This window comes from Pangasianodon hypophthalmus, chromosome 23 (genome assembly GCF_027358585.1).
Source record: "Pangasianodon hypophthalmus isolate fPanHyp1 chromosome 23, fPanHyp1.pri, whole genome shotgun sequence".
NCBI lineage: Eukaryota > Metazoa > Chordata > Actinopteri > Siluriformes > Pangasiidae > Pangasianodon > Pangasianodon hypophthalmus.
In genome coordinates this window covers 15143833-15162584 of record NC_069732.1, presented here as the reverse complement: position 1 = coordinate 15162584, position 18752 = coordinate 15143833, and the positions used below count along the sequence as shown (strand labels likewise).

Below are 18752 nucleotides of genomic sequence, written 5' to 3'. Positions count from 1 at the left end.
GGAACTCACAATAGCAGTTTTCAGCAGTTGACAATACGCATTACAACTTGATGACCTTGATTGAGTAATTGCATGCATGATGTACGTACATGTAAACAAGCATGTTTAGAAGCTTGTGTAATCAACAATCCAAGCCAGCTAACTCAGTAATCCATGTATAAAGAATAGGCCCCTGAAGACTTCTTCTCACTCGCTGTAGACCAATGTCTAAGCGAATTGTTTGTGTCCTTGTTGCTCGGTTTGGATTTGTGCAAACACTATGAAATACGAGCTTTGCTCTTCATAAACATGCTTTTGCTCCAACCGCACATTGAGGCACAGGGCAGGGGACTGTGCTGTAACGCTGTGTGTGTGTGTGTGTGTGTGTGTGTGTGTGTGTGTGTGTGTGTAGGAGAGTGAGGGAGAATGGAACGTAATGAGATGTCTGCAACAGAGGGGTTGTTGGAGGAGCCGGGTTCACCCGTAAAGAATGTATGCTGACTTGCCCAGAGTTCACCCTCTGCAGTAAGAGGAGATTCTTCTGAGGCTTTGCCCCGGGCCTGGCCTCGCTGAAGGCGCCTTTTGAAATGGTTTCCAAGGCCACCGCTCTAGTGCTCAGATAATTGGGATGCACTGCTGCTTTCCAGTTCTGAGTGTCGCTCCGCCCTTTCTGTCGTTTAACTGTCAGAACGGTGCTTTGTCTGCTTTGGATTATGACAGTGCCAAAATGAAAAGTCATCTCTTGCCCACAGCCTCATCAGGTCTGTTTCCATCTGATTTGGGTCGTCAATTTAATTTGATGTAATTTTGGTCTTCCGTAACTGTTTGCTGAGAACTGGGCTACCCAGTTGTATGTTTAAACACACACAAAAAGAGAGTTTGCTCTTTTCTGAAGGAAATGTTTGCACATTTCTGTCTCAGTCTCCAGAATGTCTGCCTAACTCCTCATATCTTGTATATTTAGATTTACTCCACAAGGACTTGGTGAGACCTCAAAGAAGTGTTTTGCTTTAATTATTACTTTTTTGGACTTGTGGTGGGATGTGGTGATTCTGTACAGCTCAAAACTCAGTGCTTGATCAACAAGAGGTAACAGACCAGTAAGATTACTTGTTGCTAAAAGATCCTAGCTCAGAGTTTAGTTTTTAAAAGGCATTCCCAAAACTTCTAAGAGCAACTTTACTAAAAAAATCTGAAGATTGTGATATTGATGACTGTATATTGCATGAATGAATTTTGTCTATCTGGCTAATACGTTAGCTAATGAAATGACTCATTCTTCTAACCCAGCACTGTTTAATTCTCAGATATGATTGGTCAGATATATATTTTCTATAACAGCACACCTCTGACAGTAGTGCCAGCTGTAATTCAAATTACAGCTTTATATTAAAGCGCTTATTCTAATAAATTAATCATTTCCATAATAACAGCTTATACAGGGGCTTATATGCCAGATGTTCCACATAATCTAATCTAATAAACAGAAACATGCTTTTATTGAACAAAGGAAAACATGCAATCATTGATGTGGTGAAGCTTTTTGTAAGGAGCTGTTTATTTAACGTTTATGGAAAGCTTCTCGGGTGTCAAGTCAGAAGGCCTTCAGGACAGAAGACTGTGCTTTACAGTTAACTGGTAACAGAACTGCATTTTTTGTCTTATTAATTTTGAGAGGGAAAACAAAGAGAAGCTGGCGAGGGAACAACTGCTGTGACGTAACCACAACATTAAATGCAGCTATAAATGTTTAAAAAGTATGATGTTATTCGTTAAACAAATTAAAAATGAAAGTGCCGCTGATTTGATATAGTCTTAAAAATCTAAATGATTGCTAGCCTACTCATCAAATACTGTGTATGTACAGCCAGTGGTGAGACTACAGTTTATGTGGCATGTAATATAAATTTTTTTTATTTACATTTAAGTAGCATATCAATTCATGGAAACTGCGTAAGCGCAATTTTTTTTTCCCTTCCTCTTGTGGCTAAGAAGTGGAGAGTTGTCAGAACTTTTCTTTCTGGTGTGTACTGCATACTTTTTAAAAAGGTGTCGTCATGGTGTGTGTGTGTGTGTGTGTGTGTGTGTGTGTGTATGTATGTGTATATATACACACCACATAATACGTGTGTGATTTATTTATTTATTTATTTATTTTATATATATATATATATATATATATATATATATATATATATATATATATATATATATATATATATATATATATATATATATATATATATATATATATATATATATATATATATATATATATATATTACACATTACACATATACACTACACATATACACACATGTATATATGTATATATAATCACATTAATGTTTTAAATAGTGACATTAAAGTACTTAGGACTGCTTTGAGGGTATGGGAATTTTTTTGTGAATACAGCTCAATGTCCTGAGCTTGCTGTGAATAGAAATGCTAGAATAATTGTACTTAAATAGCCTTTAGTGCAGTAAAAGTTCTGCTTTTAGGATGTTGCTTATATAGTCAGACTTGAGTTAGCGGCATGAATTCCCATGAAGGGCTCAGCTGCAGAGGATTTCAGCTGCTTGAGGAATCAGCACTGACACAGCTGTAAGCAATGCAGGGGAATGCAGGGAAATTGCCTTCCTAGTGCTGTTTTCAGTGCACTTCAGGGAATCTCTTCCACTCTCCACCCTCAACATCACGGCAGAGCAATGTAGCTTCCTGTATGTTTCCATGTGTAAAGGGGTGCGACTGCAAAATTGGAAACTATTGTCTGAACTGAAAAGGTCTCACAGTTCAGTTCAGCGAGGCGTTTCTTGAAGGACCGAGTCTCGTGTTTCATGGGCAACGCTGTTCTCACGTTGTGCTGTGCTCACGTCTGATTGAATGCAGCTGAGGAAACAGCCTAGTGGATTTTCTCATTATGTCCCCACTTCTCCCTTCGCCCTGGTTTTGCTTAGTCCTCATTTTTATCCATTGTGCTGGCTATGCAGTGCTTATATCTCCAGAGTTTCTTTACATTTTCAGGAACTTTGACCTGTCTTGCATATTTGCTGTCCTACTCACACTTTCTGTCTTACTCTCATCTTTCATTCTCTCTCTTTCTCTGTTGTTCGCTTACTCAGTCCCTGTGGAAGCATCAGTCGCTAGGCATTAGTATTCTGATGCAGGCGTTCTGGACACACAGAGAGGACTTAAAATCCACCCCCTTCCCCCTCCTGTAGTGTACTTATCAGCCTTTGAGGACACTTCAGGTTTTTAAATGCACTCTGTTGGCCTTTGGAAACCTAAGGAGCACCAGCACAGTGAGACAGTCTCATTGAATTTTCTTTAATGCTCATCGGTGCCAGATCTTTCAGTTTAAAGAGGCTTTGTGTGACTGAATTACAGTAAGCGGAAATATGGCTTTTCTAAGCTTGTGAATCTTTCATTATAAAGCTGTTCGTCACGTCTAGTTTAAGCCTAAAATTAATGAAAAACTGAAGATCTGAAACTTGATGTAGATGCATAATTGGGTTGTGGCATGAACAAATTGCCAGTCCATGCTCTGGGTAACTGATACTTGCTTTTTGTTTGCTCTCTCTAACTGAAACTGCTGACTGAGAGATTGTTTCTGAAGCAAAGTTCAGTATCAGGCAGTGGGGATAGTGGAATTTGGGGGCGATATAATAGTTTAAGTAAAAGATTGTAAAAGGTTTACAGAAAGTGAGGTCTTAGCTTCTAGATCAACAGTTCTTATCTATTAAATGTATTTTGTCTGGAATTATTTTACTTTTGATACAATATTTGGCTCAACAATAATGTATTAAAATGCTAAGCACTATTTTGCAGTAATGACTAAACAATTTTTTATTGCAATTAACCTAATTTATGAATTAGCTAATTTATGAAAGTTTACCATAAATCTAGTGTACCATATCTGGTGGGCTTAGTTTTGCCGGTGAAGCTGTGCTGTCTTTGTCGTTGATCTCAGCTTGTCTTGGAATCAGAAAGTAAGAAATTGCACCGTAGTTGTTCAGTAAAGCTGCATGATATGGCCAGATGATAAAGTTGCTGGATACTGTGATCATATGAGGTTTGATAAGTTAATACTGAATAATAAATAAACATATAAAGTTTTTTTTCTAGCATTATGCTGACTGAAAGCTATCATCGATGCATTTTGACACAGGAGCTTTTAAAAATGTAAGCCTATTTATTTAAAACACTTATACACTACTCATGTCTTTTTATATAACATATTGGTTTGTACTTCCTACATAGTGCACACCAAGTGGTATTTATCTGCCAAATGGAAAAAAAAATGTGGTGGAAAGACATATCTGAATGTAACCTGACAAGTCAATCTGTTTTTGATTACCTACGATAAATCCTTATTAAAACTACTTTTGCAAATACATTTTGTTTAAATGCTGGACCCGATTATGCAAAACGTGGGACTTGGTGATGTTTAAGGTACTGATAGTGATGTGCTTGTGCTTTTCGGTACTTACGCTATTCTTCCTCAGATCTTTTTCACTCTAATGGCTAACAGTGTAACCAGGATGTAGCAGTGTTTTTGGCTGTTCACGTGTGTTCACATAGTCCGTGGTACTACTCTAATGATAAGAACTGTGCGCAATCACATACCCGCTCAAGTCTACAGAGCGAGAGAAATTCCTATCACGGTATACTTTTAAAATGATCACAGCATCAGTGTATATACCACAGAATAATGTGATGTGCTTTCAACTGTATAGAAAAAGTGAAAACTGTGAAAAGTGGAGATGCGTGTTTTTCATCAGGCAGCGATGTGATGCGATTTAAGAACCACAATCATTAGACACCAATTTAGACAAGCTCATCAATGTCAGTCAGTCATATTTCTATCATGACAATAGTTTTTGGCTTCCTCAATTAATTCATTATGCAGATCTGGTACACTGCCTAATTACTGAGGTTGTGCCATATTGAAGAGACATGGCAACACTGGATAACTGAAGCAGAGCTTGAACACAAAGCTTGCTGTCTGTAACTATTCAGACCGTGAAATTGCGTTCTCTCTTTCTAGGTTTGCTGTGAGCGCTTCAATGGGTAATTGCCCAGCATTGTTGGGGGATTGGGGAGAGAGGATGGCTACTGTGGCCTTTGGGCCCTATTCTGTGTGTTTGGTTAGCAGCGTGAGCAGCCAGGGGCCCAGGGTACAGCTTCACACTGAAAATGAGGAGCAGCCTGGGTGAGGCAGTTAGATTATGTAACTGTTATTGTGTAATTATGTTATTAGACATTTAAATGTATTTTTCATTGGACATGTATAGGGTAAAAATGAAAGTGAATATCTATTTAGGTTTCAGAACTTATAAAATCTGCAACTTCTTGTTAATTGACTATCATTTTTTATTTTAGAGTGAAGTAGTGCTGGGCGATTTTCACAATTAATTCTGTTAATTCGAATTAACGTTTTAACACGATTTTCAAAATGTTCTAATAGAGATTGTACAAGTTTATATACATTTGCATATTTAAATTTTGAATTAAAACATCCATCAATGCTACTTAAAAGTTTAAACCAATACAAAAGAAAAACAGCCTTCTTAACCTCCTACAGCCTGCGCTACTCCCAAACACTGTGTGCTTAAAAAAACAAATAAATAAAAAAAATAAAGTCATGGTGCAGCCATGTTTACTTGACGTCACTCTATAAATGGGGAAGGAACTTTAATTTGAGAAGAATACCTCAAGTTGACTTCTCAGTTGCAGTGGCATTTCATGTCCCGAAAGACATGTCCCTATTTACTCTGTCGAGAAAGAAGGGTTCACAAAGTTGCACAAAAATAGTAACAGCACCATCTATAGCAAATAGTGCAAAAAATGTTTTTTTTTTTAATATCCATTCTTTAAATATTCTTTATTTAAAACAACCATTGTTGCACTATTTGCTATAGATGGTGCTGTTACTATGTCTGTATGTCTACATTTTCCAAAGTCCATTCTAATAAATAAAAACTTTGAAAAATTATGCAATTTATTTATAAATGCATTATGTAAGAATAAAAAAAAAAATTTGAAATTGTAATCGAGAATCATTCATAAAGATGAAGAAAAAAATTTATTTATTTATTTTTTTTTTTGGGCAACATTGACCAACGCTAGAGTGACGTGTACAAATGGGGAATACACAGTATAATGATAGTGAAACCTTGCTGATGTAATGTTTGGTTAAATTCACCAGATCTGTTTTAGCCCTTGGTATTATGTAACAGTGAAACCTTGCTGATGTAATACATATCAAACACATGAATACTGAAGTTGTATGTTTTTGTTAAATTTTTAGTAGGTAGAGAGATTAGAAGGAATAAAGTCATTTGTATTGCAAAACTGTTTACAAGACATAGTTTAGAAAAGATGAGATATCTTTCTGCTTAAAAGATATTTTATTTATTGCTGGTATACAAATATAAATATTGGTGGATGTATGAATTGAGTTCTACTTTCCAATGTAATGTGCAAAAGCCCCATATAGGAGACTAGAGAGAAGTTTTCTGGGTGTCTATTATTACTTTTGCTTTCCCACTATTTTTATTAAGCCGTGATCTTTCATAGTTGCTAGACACTGCCAAGCTTTATGTTGTTTACCACTCAGATTTTGATCTCAACATGCTGTACCCAAGAGCTTGGATTTTTATAAATGAGGTGCGATGATTTATTGAGGGGAAACCTAATTGTCCGATCCTTTATACATTATCTCTTTTGTCTGGGGACGCTGAGATCTGTGTCTTGTCTTGTGGCTCCTAATGGAACCGAGTGCTGATATCAGGTGTGAGTTGAGATTCATCCTTAGGGTGGTCCTCATGGGGAAATGAAGTGCAGCCTTCCAGCATAGTGAGTAAAGACTGCAAGAAGCTGCTTGACAGAAGCCTCTTGCTGTCCTTACTCCTCAGTTTCACAGTGTGCTGAAGTGATCCTCCTCCTCGGGTCAGGAGGGAGCCGGATACTTAAACAGGAAGTTGCTTATTTAATATCCCCTGTTCCATTTCAGGCAAGCTAAGTTGCAGGGTCGTGTGAAGTACTTCATCTTCATCTTTTTGCCCAAAAAAAGATTTTAAAAGAAATCTTTAAAAGAAGATTTAATTGTCTGAGTGGTTCCTGAGGGGAAACTTTGTGGAAGAGGGATGGAATGAATGTCTTCCAAAAAGCTGAGGGTTTTCTGTTAATGATTAATGAACTGTGGCGTAATCAGTCCTGTTTCTAAAAGCTTCGTCCAGCTGCTCCTGACCCCTCCCCCTCTTCCTTCTCTTCCTCCTCCTCCTCCTCCGCCTGCTCATGTGTTTTAATCCCCACACACCCAGCACATTCCAGCACTGAGGCCCAGTTCACTGCACTGCATTACATGCCCCTCTCCCCATTTCAGCTCCCAGCACATCCTCCTCACGTTCCACACATCCTCAGCCTCTCCCACTCCAGCTTTTAACTTCTCCATCAGATGAATGACATAATGATAAATAACAGAGCAAAAGGAGGGAAAGGGAAGTTTAACAGTGTTGTGTTTTACTTTTGTCACCAGAAGTCTGTGCACAACTGCAGAGGATGTATGTTGGCGTTGCTCCATTCAAAACAAAGAGTAGTATGAACACACGCTTAGATAGAGATTTAATTTTGGCTTTGTTTGGTTTTCTCAGCATCCTGGCCTTATTGTGAATCTCTTCCGGAAGGAATACAGCATTCACTGATACTTATCTTAATTTAAACCTCTTTAATTCCCCGGGAGTTATTTTAAGTAGTTATGTGTCAGTACAAAATAAAAATAAAACCTATTGTTTTCTGGGACAGCTGAAAATGTTTACCCTTATACCCCAGACCCATGCAGATAATGTTTGCTCTTCAAACCATTTATAATGTTTGCGCAAGAGCAGCAGTACCGCCTTTGACTATGAGAACCCCCCTCTTCAAAGGACACAGATGCATGCCTGAGTCCCCATGTGATATAATAGCTGTGCAGCCATGGAAGCAGCAGGAAGCTCGGAGTCAGTGTAGCTCTACAGGGTGTCCCAAAAGTCTCCATACATAGGGGAAATTAACAATTTTTAAGCAAACATGCAAAAACATCCTCTGTATGATTGCCATTTCTTTGTAAACACACATGGAGTTGTCTCTCCCACTCATGACGTACTTGTTTTAACACATCTGGTGTTATGCATTTAATTGCATGTCCATTGCAACCTTGTGACAGCTTCCTGATCCAGCCATGACAATGATTTCAGTACGTTCTTCTTTTGTGAAAGACATCCTTAAAGGCTATAAGGCTGTCTGGGGGAAAAAGAAAAACAAAATACTGGAAGGCATTTTGCTAAAAAGTGTTAATTTCTCCTATGTATGGAGACTCATACATGTTTTGGGACACCCTGTAGTGAGAGCCCTCTGTGGAGAGATGTGGTCTTAGCTGTTAGCTGTTGGACCCCAGTGTCTCTCATTGTACTGTGTGTGAGGTGCCGGCTTTGTCGTCCACAGGCCGTCTTTTGTTCTAGGTTCAGCTCTCTGTCCTGCCTGGACGCCATGCCTGCATCTGTCTCCACTTCTTACACGCCTCCAGATGTGTGCAACTTCCCCTCTGTCTTTTAATAATAGCACTAGTGTGCAAGAGGGACTGTATAAGCCTGAAGCTTGCAGATTTTTGTTATAGCACTGTGTCCTATCCAGTTTTCACATAAGAAAAATGTGAGAGAAAAACTTTGTGTGTTAGTTTTGTCTTTTGTCGACCCCCCCAACCCCCCCCCCCTTCCCCATCTGCAATGGCTTTGTATGCTTTCACTTGGAGAAAGGGGCAACCTAGATAGTCTTCATCTTTTTCTTGTTCTTCATCTTGTTTGGCTTCTTATCCTTTGTGTTGTTCTTCGTGGTGGTGGTGTTCTTTTCTCCACTTGTATTCATTTCCACTCTTCATAGAAGTCCAACTATATTTAAGTAGGTTTCAAAGTTCTTGGTACTTGCTATCATCTAACTAAAAAGGATGTGTTTCTGAATGTGCTGTACATGCCTCTGTCTTGTCTTTGGACATTTTAGCTCTTTTGACATATTATAGCAAAACAAACACAGCTGACGATTTGTGTGTGGTGGTTTTTTTTTTTTTCTTTTTTCTTTTTTTTTAATAAATAAAATGCCATAAGTACTCAAGTTTGTTTGAAAGTGATTAGTTTCTGTTTCTTCCTAGCCAATATCTACAGTATATGCTCCATTTCTGCTGTAAGTCCAGTTTTACATCATGTGTTTATAATATCTGATGTATGAATTATGGGACATAAGTGTTGCTGTTCACTTGAAAAACAAAAAAAAGGCTCTTTAACCCTGCACTCAGATATGGGGCTCCTGGAGTGGAGTTCACTGGACTTCATAAGGAGGCTGCCACTGTCACACAGTTACACTTCCTCCATGGACAGGTAAAACCACTTCATTTATTTATTAAGGTTTTAAAAAGGATGCAACAGTTTACCCCATTCATGGAGCAGTTCAGGCTGCAGATTTTGAGCAAAGTTTAATTTGTATCATGCTTTAGATTAAAAAAAAAATGAAGAGTGTGTGTGTGGTGGGGTTTTTTTTTTTAAATTAAATATCATTTTTGTCATTCATGTACTGGTTCAATCTGCAATTCTTGGGCCACAGTTTCTATCATGTTTCAGATTAGACAGAAATTAAATGTGGAAAGTTTTTATCATCTCCAATTTGGGACAGGCATATTTCCATCACTATGAGCCACGCTGTGTCCTTCAGTTTTGCTTGTACTTGATTAAAAGTAGTGTGACTTTGGTGCCAAATCTTGCTGGAAGAAAGCCTGTGCCTGAGTTAGCACCCAGGATTTAAAAAAAAAGTGCTGCTATTTTTCAGTGTGTATGAATTTTTTTTGCAAGACACTGACAAAGAGGTGCTTTTGGCAATGACTTGATTCCCATTCTCATAATGGCAATTTAAGCGAGGCAGCAGAAACCCAATTTCAGGACTGTCAGGTAATCTCACCATTCCACTAGAAACAGTGCGAGACTGCTGTGTCTGTTGCTGAGCATACAGATCGATGTGCAACTCTGCTACTTTGATGAAGTAAGTAGTTCATCAAATAGTTCCCACTTACAGTAGCCTAGAGATGAGGTATTCTTTGTTTGTTAATGTGGATTTGCAAATTACAGTACAAGTAGTGGGCCATTAGGGTTGCTTTCTAAAATAGTTTTGATAAACTAATAATCAAGTTGTCTACTCATTTTAAGCTTAGCTGCGTACACCACTTGATGAGAATAACGTAGCCTGTTTTATTGCCGTGAGAAACAAAAAGAATGAATGTGCATGACCTTTTAAATTCTGATTATTGACATTATTATGATAAAGCTGTACTGTGCAAATAATACAGGCTACAGGATAATGACTATAATTTGGCAACATGAGAATGTGGCTCATGGACTGCAGAACTGTGGATTTTGGTTACTATTCAAAACTGTTAGACTCCTAATTTTAGGTGATTTGAATTAGAAATATGAGAATTGAAAGCTGGACTTCTCAACTTTATTATGGTTATTGAAAGTTTGTTTTTTTTGCAATATTAGTTGGGGAGAAAGGAATAATTAGTTGAATAATGTCTGGCCTGCTGAAATTCTCAGCCCTAGTACATGTTTGAATTTACAGGGGAGGATTCTGTCCCTGCTGGATGATAACACTTTGCACCTCTGGGAGATTGTGCAGAAAGATTTCTGCTTCCACCTGGAGGAGGTGCGCTGCTTCAGCCTCCCTGGCAGGCCTGGCATCGAGAGCACCAGGTGATGCCTCTACACAGCCTTTGCTATCATTTCCCCCATCCTAGTTTCTTATAACAGTTAAAACAGTGTAATAAGCATAGATCTTTGTGCTAATGTCTAGGTGTTAGCTTTCATTTTGGTGTCTGTGTGAAGAGGAACCGTTTGAAGTAAAGTTATAGCATTTAAAGATTGGTTCCCCTCAATGTAATGATGGAGAAAAGTGCACTGAAAGATCGAATTCCAGTTCCTCTTTAAGACCCCAGCACACACTGATTATCTAAAACAACTGCTATTTATTTAATTTGCATTTATTATGTAATAAATATAAATAATGACCAAGAAAATGATGCCAATCTTCATATCAGCTTTTATTTATAGCCTACAGACTTGCTGAATGAAGTCCAGTAATATCCCTTATTTTATATTAAATAAATTCCTATTTTTAAATAATTTTTTATACTTAATGTGTCACAAATGCTTTTGAGAATCATGATATGATATTTTTGTCATATTGTCCACCCAGCCTTTCCTCAGGCTGCGACACGAATGTCAAGGCATAGCTGTTTAGTCAGGAATACTCTGGTTATGATGGTTGTGTTGACTTTTTTTTTTTTTTTGCTACTGTAGTGCGACGCGTGTGACTGTTCTTCTGCCGAAACTGAGCTGTGATCTCTTGGCTGTGGGCACTGAGGGTGGTGGAATCCACTTCCTGGAGCTGCCCACTTTCACACTGCTGAACAAGTCACTGTTCCAAGATGAAATCATGCAGAGGTAATGGCATAAAAGAAACTCGTTTTTTCCTCTTCCATCCTGACCTTACTGCACCTATAACAAGTATTGCAAAGCAGGAACATAATGTAATAACTTTTAACTTTGATCATTAGAAATATGTGTGAACTCAAACATTTTCCTGTGTCTGCCAAGCAAATGTGTATGTTATTATAGTCGTATGTTATCCAGCTCACTGTGCCTCACTGGTGGGTTGGACACATTCCACTGCCTGTGTCATAAAATGAGCATCTGGGGACACTACAGACTGAGAGAACTTTACACTGAGGGTAATGAACTTGCAGAGAACTCTATTGTTTCCTTCCTGCTTTGGCCCTGTGGTCCAGGATAATGGACTGTGGAGTGCTTATGTGGTCCAGTTTGCTCAGAGCTAAACTTCTACTCCTGCCTCCACCTGTGGCTGTCCGTTACAGATCCAGGGACAGAGGCTTTGCAAGCTTGACTCTATCATGGCCAAGTTCCCCAGTGCACAGTTTTGTACCCCTTTGGAGTAAAATGTCTGGAGATCTAAAGGGGTGTTGTATGGAATTTGTCTAGACGGATAAAACTTTATATAGGCATGCAAAGCTTTCTTTGCATTGGTACATTTGACAATTTCCCTCCCAATTACCTTTTAAGAGAATGGAAAGTAAAGTGTGTGGCATTTGAGTATGTTACAAGGAACAGCCAGTTTCGCCAGGTGGCTGTAATGATGCCTATTAAAAGACAGAAAATCACACTTGTCTCTTGCTCAGCTGTTAAAGTGGTTGTTTAAGTTAAGGCAAATTACAGCTTTCTCAGCACCTCATTGTCCGCATGTATGCGTTATCTTTTGCAGGAAGAGACCATGAACCACTCATTAAGCAAGCACAATTTGGGCTAATGGGCGGCTTCTCTGAGCTACTGCTAATAAGTATGTGTCAGCCAGGAAACTACAGAACAAAATGCTTTTGTACCATTTGCCAAATCCTCGGCGCCCTAGTTGAAGGGGTATTTAAATCAGACACTGCGTTCTTCACAGGCATATCACTAGGCGTCTGCAGGACACTGGAATCCCTAGAAAGAAATACTCAGGCTCTGTTAAAAACAATGTCATGCTTTGTGGTCAGCTGTTTGTGTTTAGAACTTGAGAGATCTGTCTTCAGCCATGTATTAGTTGTGCATTCTCAGAAATGCTTCTCCAGTCAAGATCAGGTCTTGTGCTCTTTTAGTTCATCCATTTTAAAACCACTTTTAAGAGCTCGTATTGATGTGGGATCCTGAATTACGTTGAGAATTCATGGAGCTTGATTATTTTTATTTCCGCTACAGTTCATTGTAATTGTAGATTGAAGGCATGTAGTTGCTGCTCCTCTGGAGGGATTCTGAGGTTTTCTGTTTTACATGGGAAATGCTGACAATGTGGTTGTAGCTGTTGTCTGTGTAACATTGTCTCTTGTGGCTTTTAGTGCCAAGCCACTGAAATGGCACTTGAGCCCCCCTTTCCCATGGTTTCCGCTTGCTTTCTCTCACTGTTGTGGGTCCGTATCGAACTAACTGTGGCTGTACCATGCACATTCCACCACTGCCGCAGCCACAGAGGAACCCCATACCCTGCTTTTTGATTTGTCAGGCTATCAAATATTGTAAGCCATTGTATGATATTGTTTGCATTACCTTTGTCCTTGTACTATGTCAATTTGTATAGAAGCCCACATGTTAGTTTTCTGTTTTTATAATTGCTAGCAAAATGCATTGTTCAGTTTCCAGTTCTAACAAAAATACAAGGATGAAACTGGGACCTTCCCTGGGTGGTAATGTGACACCCTTGCCTGTATGTTATATTTTGAATGTGTGTAGAATGTATGAATGAGCTGTAATGCAGGGAGCTGATTGTAATCTCAGCTGAAATATGCAGGACACCTGGAGGATGGATGGAGGAAAGTGGAATCTGCAGGCTTTGATCTCCCTAAAGAATCCAAATCCAAAGAAAATCTTAGGCTTTGCCAAGCATACTTTTCTCCCTGGTTTTCTTTTGCTTTTGCATTTGTCTTTGTTTCTTCTACTTGGAAATTGTTCCGCCTCCGTTATGATGATTATTTTCCTGGGCGATAAAAATGGATGCACAGGATCTCCATCGCTCTACTGCAATGCATGTAAAGGAAAAATATGTGATGAATGCTTGTTGGCTGTAACATTTTCCAATCATGAACTGCTCTATTTTCCAGCCTTCCTGATAGTTACAAGTGTGGAAAGTCTCTGGGACCAGTGGAGTCCCTACAGGAGCATCCCCAGCATCCAGACAAAATCCTCATCGGCTACAGTAGAGGCCTTGTTGTGCTCTGGGACTTCCAAAGCCGTCATGTAGACAACCTCTTCCTTGGAAAGCAGGTGTGTTTAGGTGGAACTTTACCGAATGTCACGTGAACATTTTCAAATGTTAAATTAAAAATGACCTTACTGGTAATAAATGTTTGGGTTTCCATAAATTTTGAATAACTTGTGAATAATAGTCACCCGTGTACCTTCAAAAGCAATTTTGTTAGGACCTCTGTATGTGGATCATAACTTGGCTGAGATTTCATCTTTGTGTTATGGGTAGTTTATATCACATTCTGGTGTATACTGTGTTTGACTTTAAGTCACTTTTTGTCTTGTGTGTGTTTCCCCTACAGCAGTTGGAGAGCTTGGTGTGGGTCCGGTCTGGGAACAGCTTTGTCAGTTCCCATAGCGATGGTGGATACATGGTGTGGCCTGTTAGTAGCAGTACCTTCTGCACCAATGAACCCATCTCTTCCACTATACCATATGGTGAGCCAGTGCTCTTAGTTTTCTGCAAGTGGATTGTTATTAATAGTTGTACTATGTCCATTAAGTTTGTCCAGTCACTTTCTAAATAGTCACATTTTTTAATTTGTACTTGGAGTACTTAAGTAGCACATACATATTTTCTGGATATGAAAATGCACAAAGTAATGAAGTAATGAAGTCTCATGTCAGCAGTTCTCTAGTCCAAAACAAATCCAAGCCTTTGCGCTGACGCAAGTCGCATCTGACGTTCGCAAGCTGCTACTCAAATTAGGCCCAAGTCTAGTCCTATAATGGAGACTGAATGAAGTCTTTAGATTGAGCTTGTTGAAGAAGGTTGTTTGAATAGCCTGTGTACACATCAGGATGCACAATTTGTAAACGTAATCGAGTCCAAGTTGGTCAGACTTGAGGTCAAGCCCCGAATTTGAGTAATCACTGGTGTTCCTTTAAAGTCAGTCAGTGCTGTTACTGAGAACACAGCCCATGTGGTGAACATTCAGTAGATGTCCTGTATTAGAAATGGCCCTTCTGTAAGCAATCTTGATTGGCCATGCATATTTCTGGCATTGTATCACAGAAAGTGTAAATTGTTTTCATCCAGTGGAGTTAGTTGGAATGATCTGGAAGTTATGACTAAAGGGAGAAGTAAAGGTTTGACCACACAATTGCCTCAATGCTGAAATGTTTGTCTGGTGGTTAAATTTTAGCCCTATCTGAGTCGGATTAGGTTTACCAGAGGGGCTCCTATGTCACCGGTGATTCAGACTGGTTTAAAAGCATAGATCTCATCTGTAAATTCTACAGTTTACATCTGAAAAGTAATAATTCCTTAGCAAATCATGCTTCCAGTACTGTACCAACGAAATCTGGTACTAAACACTGTGTTGCATAATGCTTGCATTTGGGCTATGATGCATCAACCTGGACAAAATACACATGTTTGATCTCCTCTGAATTGTCCAGTCAAATTCCATAAAAGTTACATTACTGAACCTCCTTTAGTAAAACAACTCCATGTCAAATAGTGCTTGTAACCATTGCTGTCAACCTCACAATGTTTTAGCTCACACACAATATTGTGGTAAAGTTCTTCTCCAGATGAATTAACAGAGCTCATACAAAAACCCTCCTGAAATATAGCTGAGGGATAAATGACACACTATTTGTGGTTTTACTGCTATTTTCCTGGTTAATGTCCACCTATGGGTTCATGATGGTGTAGATTCTCATGTGAGTCATCCAGATGTCTGTGTTTTTGTACATTAAAGTCTGCTTTCTTTCTCTCTCTCTTCAGGCCCATTTCCCTGCAAAGCTGTGAACAAGATCTTGTGGAGGACCACCCAGACGGGGTGTGTGTCAGCTCTGGGCAGCAGTGGGTGAAAAGCGAAAGCTTCTAATCCTGCATGTGTTAGCTGTGCCTGTTTGACTCAGGAGGATATCCTCTGTGCACTTTGTTTTCCAGAGCTCCATTGGTGCTGTTTAGCGGCGGTATGCCTCGAGCCAGCTACGGGGACAGACACTGTTTAACAATACTGCAGGACAGCACACACGTTACCCTGGACTTCACCTCGCGAGTCATTGACTTTTTCACCATCCACTGCACAGACAGAGACATAGGTGTGTGGTTCAGCAGCTAATTCCAGTAGTTTTTAATGAGGAGCCACAATTAATTGATCTTTTAATGCATAGATTCACATTTCTTGAAATACAAAGACCAATGATTATTTTTGCTGAGCGTTCTGAAATTCACACAATCCTAATGATTGAAGTGATGAACTTTGATTTATGTCATGACATCTAGAGTTTGATGAGCCCTCAACCCTTGTCGTGCTGCTGGAGGAGGAGCTGGTGGTGATTGACCTTCAGACACCTGGCTGGCCCACCATCCCTGCCCCATACTTGGCACCTCTGCACTCCTCTGCCATCACATGCTCCTACCACATCTCCAATGTGCCAAACAAACTGTGGGAGAGGGTGGTGAGAGCTGGGCAGCAGCAGTGCCCTCTGCAGACACGCACGGTCAGTCTGCTCTAAAGTTTGTGATTTTTATGTGGAAGATAAGCTTTTTAGTCATGGAAGCAATAAGATCAGGGATCAGGGCTGCTCTGGTTGTTTTGTGGTTCCCATTTTCTAACCAGTGACTATCTTGTCAAATGTATTTAATTCAGTGCTAAATCTAGAAATCAATAGAATTGGTCAATGGCAATACAGTGGATGTGTTTGATCAGAGACAGATGCAGGCTGAAATTGCTTACAGCATGGAAGTTGCAGTAACAAACATTATTATATATATATAAATTTAATAGCTACAATCTGAATATAATTACAGTTATATTGAGGTTCAGACTACAGCATGCTAAGTCTGCAGTTCCCAAGTCAGGCTTGTTGAGGAGTTTAATTTAACAACCATCAGTAAAACATCAACTGGCAGAAGAGCATAAGCTTTTAATGTTTATTACATCAGAGAATATAAAGCGTGTCAGATGGTGCTGTCTGATTTGAGGTTGCTGAATCGTGAGGCTTGTAACAATATTTCTAGCTGTTTATACAGAACTGGCCAATATGTGGAGGAAAGAACTTGGCACCTGATTCTAAACAAAAAGAGCTGCTGCTAACTGGGTAAGAGCTTTTTAAGTATTTAACAACTGTCTGATACAGACAAATTAGTCTGCAGGCAAAAGTTGTAAGGTTTACTTGACATTAAAAAAAAAAAAACACATGCATGCATTTCTTTTTATCATGTTGTATTTGTTGCTTAAGACTGAGTGTGAGTTGGTGAACATGGCCATTTATTTATTTATGTTTTAGTCTTTGACTGTGACTTGAGGGTGAGCTCAATCAGGTTTGGGAGAGGATGGGGTTGAGGATGTTTCGACAGATGAAAAGTGGGCGTGGGCAAAAAGTGGGCGTGACTTCTTGCTGTTTGTGTCTTAAGGCACGAGGATGGCACGATACGCTTCTGGGATGCCTCCGGAGTGGCACTCAGACCTCTCTACAAGCTGAGCACAGCCAACATCTTCCAAACCGACTGTGACCACAATGACAGCCTGACCCAAGCCAGCGAAGAGGAGTGGCCTCCATTCCAAAAGGTCAGTATTTGATCACGCACATGTGGGTTTGATTTTTATTCATTGAATGAGAGATTTTTTCAGAGTTTTAATCAACTAAAATTTATGGTACTTCTTTTTTAGCTTTTGATTTTTTTTTTTAAATTATAAACGGCTGTCTGAAGTTTTTCTGTCGTGTCTCTCTGCTGCTTGTTTTGATTTTCTATCTCCATCTTTTCCCCTTCCTCTGTCTGGTGAAGAAACTCTGAACTCCAGTCTGGCATGCAGCTTTTGCGATACACAGTGCCGTGTTATTTCCCTTTTTTCATTACTCTAATTAAAAGCAGACTGTCTGAGGCCAGAAATGCAAGCACATTCCTGCACTGGATGGCACAGCTGCCCTGCTTATTATTTTTATTTCATTCCTTTGTGTCAGCAGAGCTGGTTATTTATGATCAAAATAAAGGAATATAATTCATCTAGCTCATGGACCTTTGGTGTTTAATGCATATGTCTGGTTAGGCTTATAGAAAGTATGTTATGTTTTTGAAGGTAAAACGAATTTTTAAGTACCCTGTACCATGTAAGTCTGTACCATAGCAGGATATTATGTCGTGTGCTTTTCATTTATTTATAGGTGGGCTGCTTTGACCCATACAGTGATGACCCCAGGCTAGGAATCCAGAAGATCTGCCTGTGCAAATACAGTGGCAAGCTGGTGGTGGCTGGTACTGCAGGACAGGTAGACTTTCTTCTCATGAACATACTGTATACCTGTATTTTAATATACTTATGAACAAAGTTCTAAATGTTTCAATTTTACCTTCTCCCAATGTGTGTTGAGGCAGAAAATCTTAAACGACAACAAAAAAACCCTTTCAGAACCCCTGAAGAACTTCTGAACCATTTTATGTCGATCCTTTCTCCTTTCAGGTGATTGTGATGTACTTGTGTGACGAGAAATCTGATCACATGATTGATGTGATCACCATGGACCTCCTCCGGGACCGGGAAGGTTTCACATGGAAGGGTCATGACCGGCTGCCAGAGAAGTCTGGCTCTGTAGTGTTCGCTCCTGGATTTCAGCCTGTAGTCCTCGTGCAGTGCATGCCCCCTGCGGCGGTTACCGCGGTGACGCTGCATGCCGAGTGGAACCTTGTTGCTTTTGGCACCAGTCATGGCTTTGGTCTCTTCGACTACCATCGCCGTAGCCCTGTGCTGGCAAGGTAACACTGCTACTGGAGCAACAGGGAAGACTTTCGCACAATGATTTTTAAATCATTGTTCTAACAACTTGATTGTTTTGTTTTTGTTACATAATCTTTTTTTTTTTTTACTTTATTGCAATGAATTTCCTGAACAAGCCTTCTGTCAAAACCTGATGCACAGTAAAATCTTACTGTAAAGGTATGACGTT

At 39.4% G+C, this 18752-nt stretch overlaps 1 protein-coding gene across 2 annotated transcripts in view; it reads left to right on the top strand.

Annotated features, from left to right (window-relative positions):
- llgl1 (LLGL scribble cell polarity complex component 1) overlaps positions 1–18752 on the top strand; it is a 33152-nt gene that overhangs the window by 6410 nt on the left and 7990 nt on the right. The window contains exons 3-14 of one of the 2 annotated variants that reach the window (XM_026929627.3): positions 9308–9389; positions 10621–10751; positions 11358–11501; positions 13706–13868; positions 14153–14288; positions 15583–15637; positions 15751–15905; positions 16090–16307; positions 16828–16907; positions 17224–17377; positions 17973–18077; positions 18269–18561. In XM_026929627.3, coding sequence (XP_026785428.1) covers positions 9308–9389; positions 10621–10751; positions 11358–11501; positions 13706–13868; positions 14153–14288; positions 15583–15637; positions 15751–15905; positions 16090–16307; positions 16828–16907; positions 17224–17377; positions 17973–18077; positions 18269–18561 — 1716 coding nt within the window. The remainder of the gene's footprint in view (positions 1–9307; positions 9390–10620; positions 10752–11357; positions 11502–13705; positions 13869–14152; positions 14289–15582; positions 15638–15750; positions 15906–16089; positions 16308–16827; positions 16908–17223; positions 17378–17972; positions 18078–18268; positions 18562–18752) is intronic. The other variant, XM_026929628.3, reaches the window with a different exon arrangement.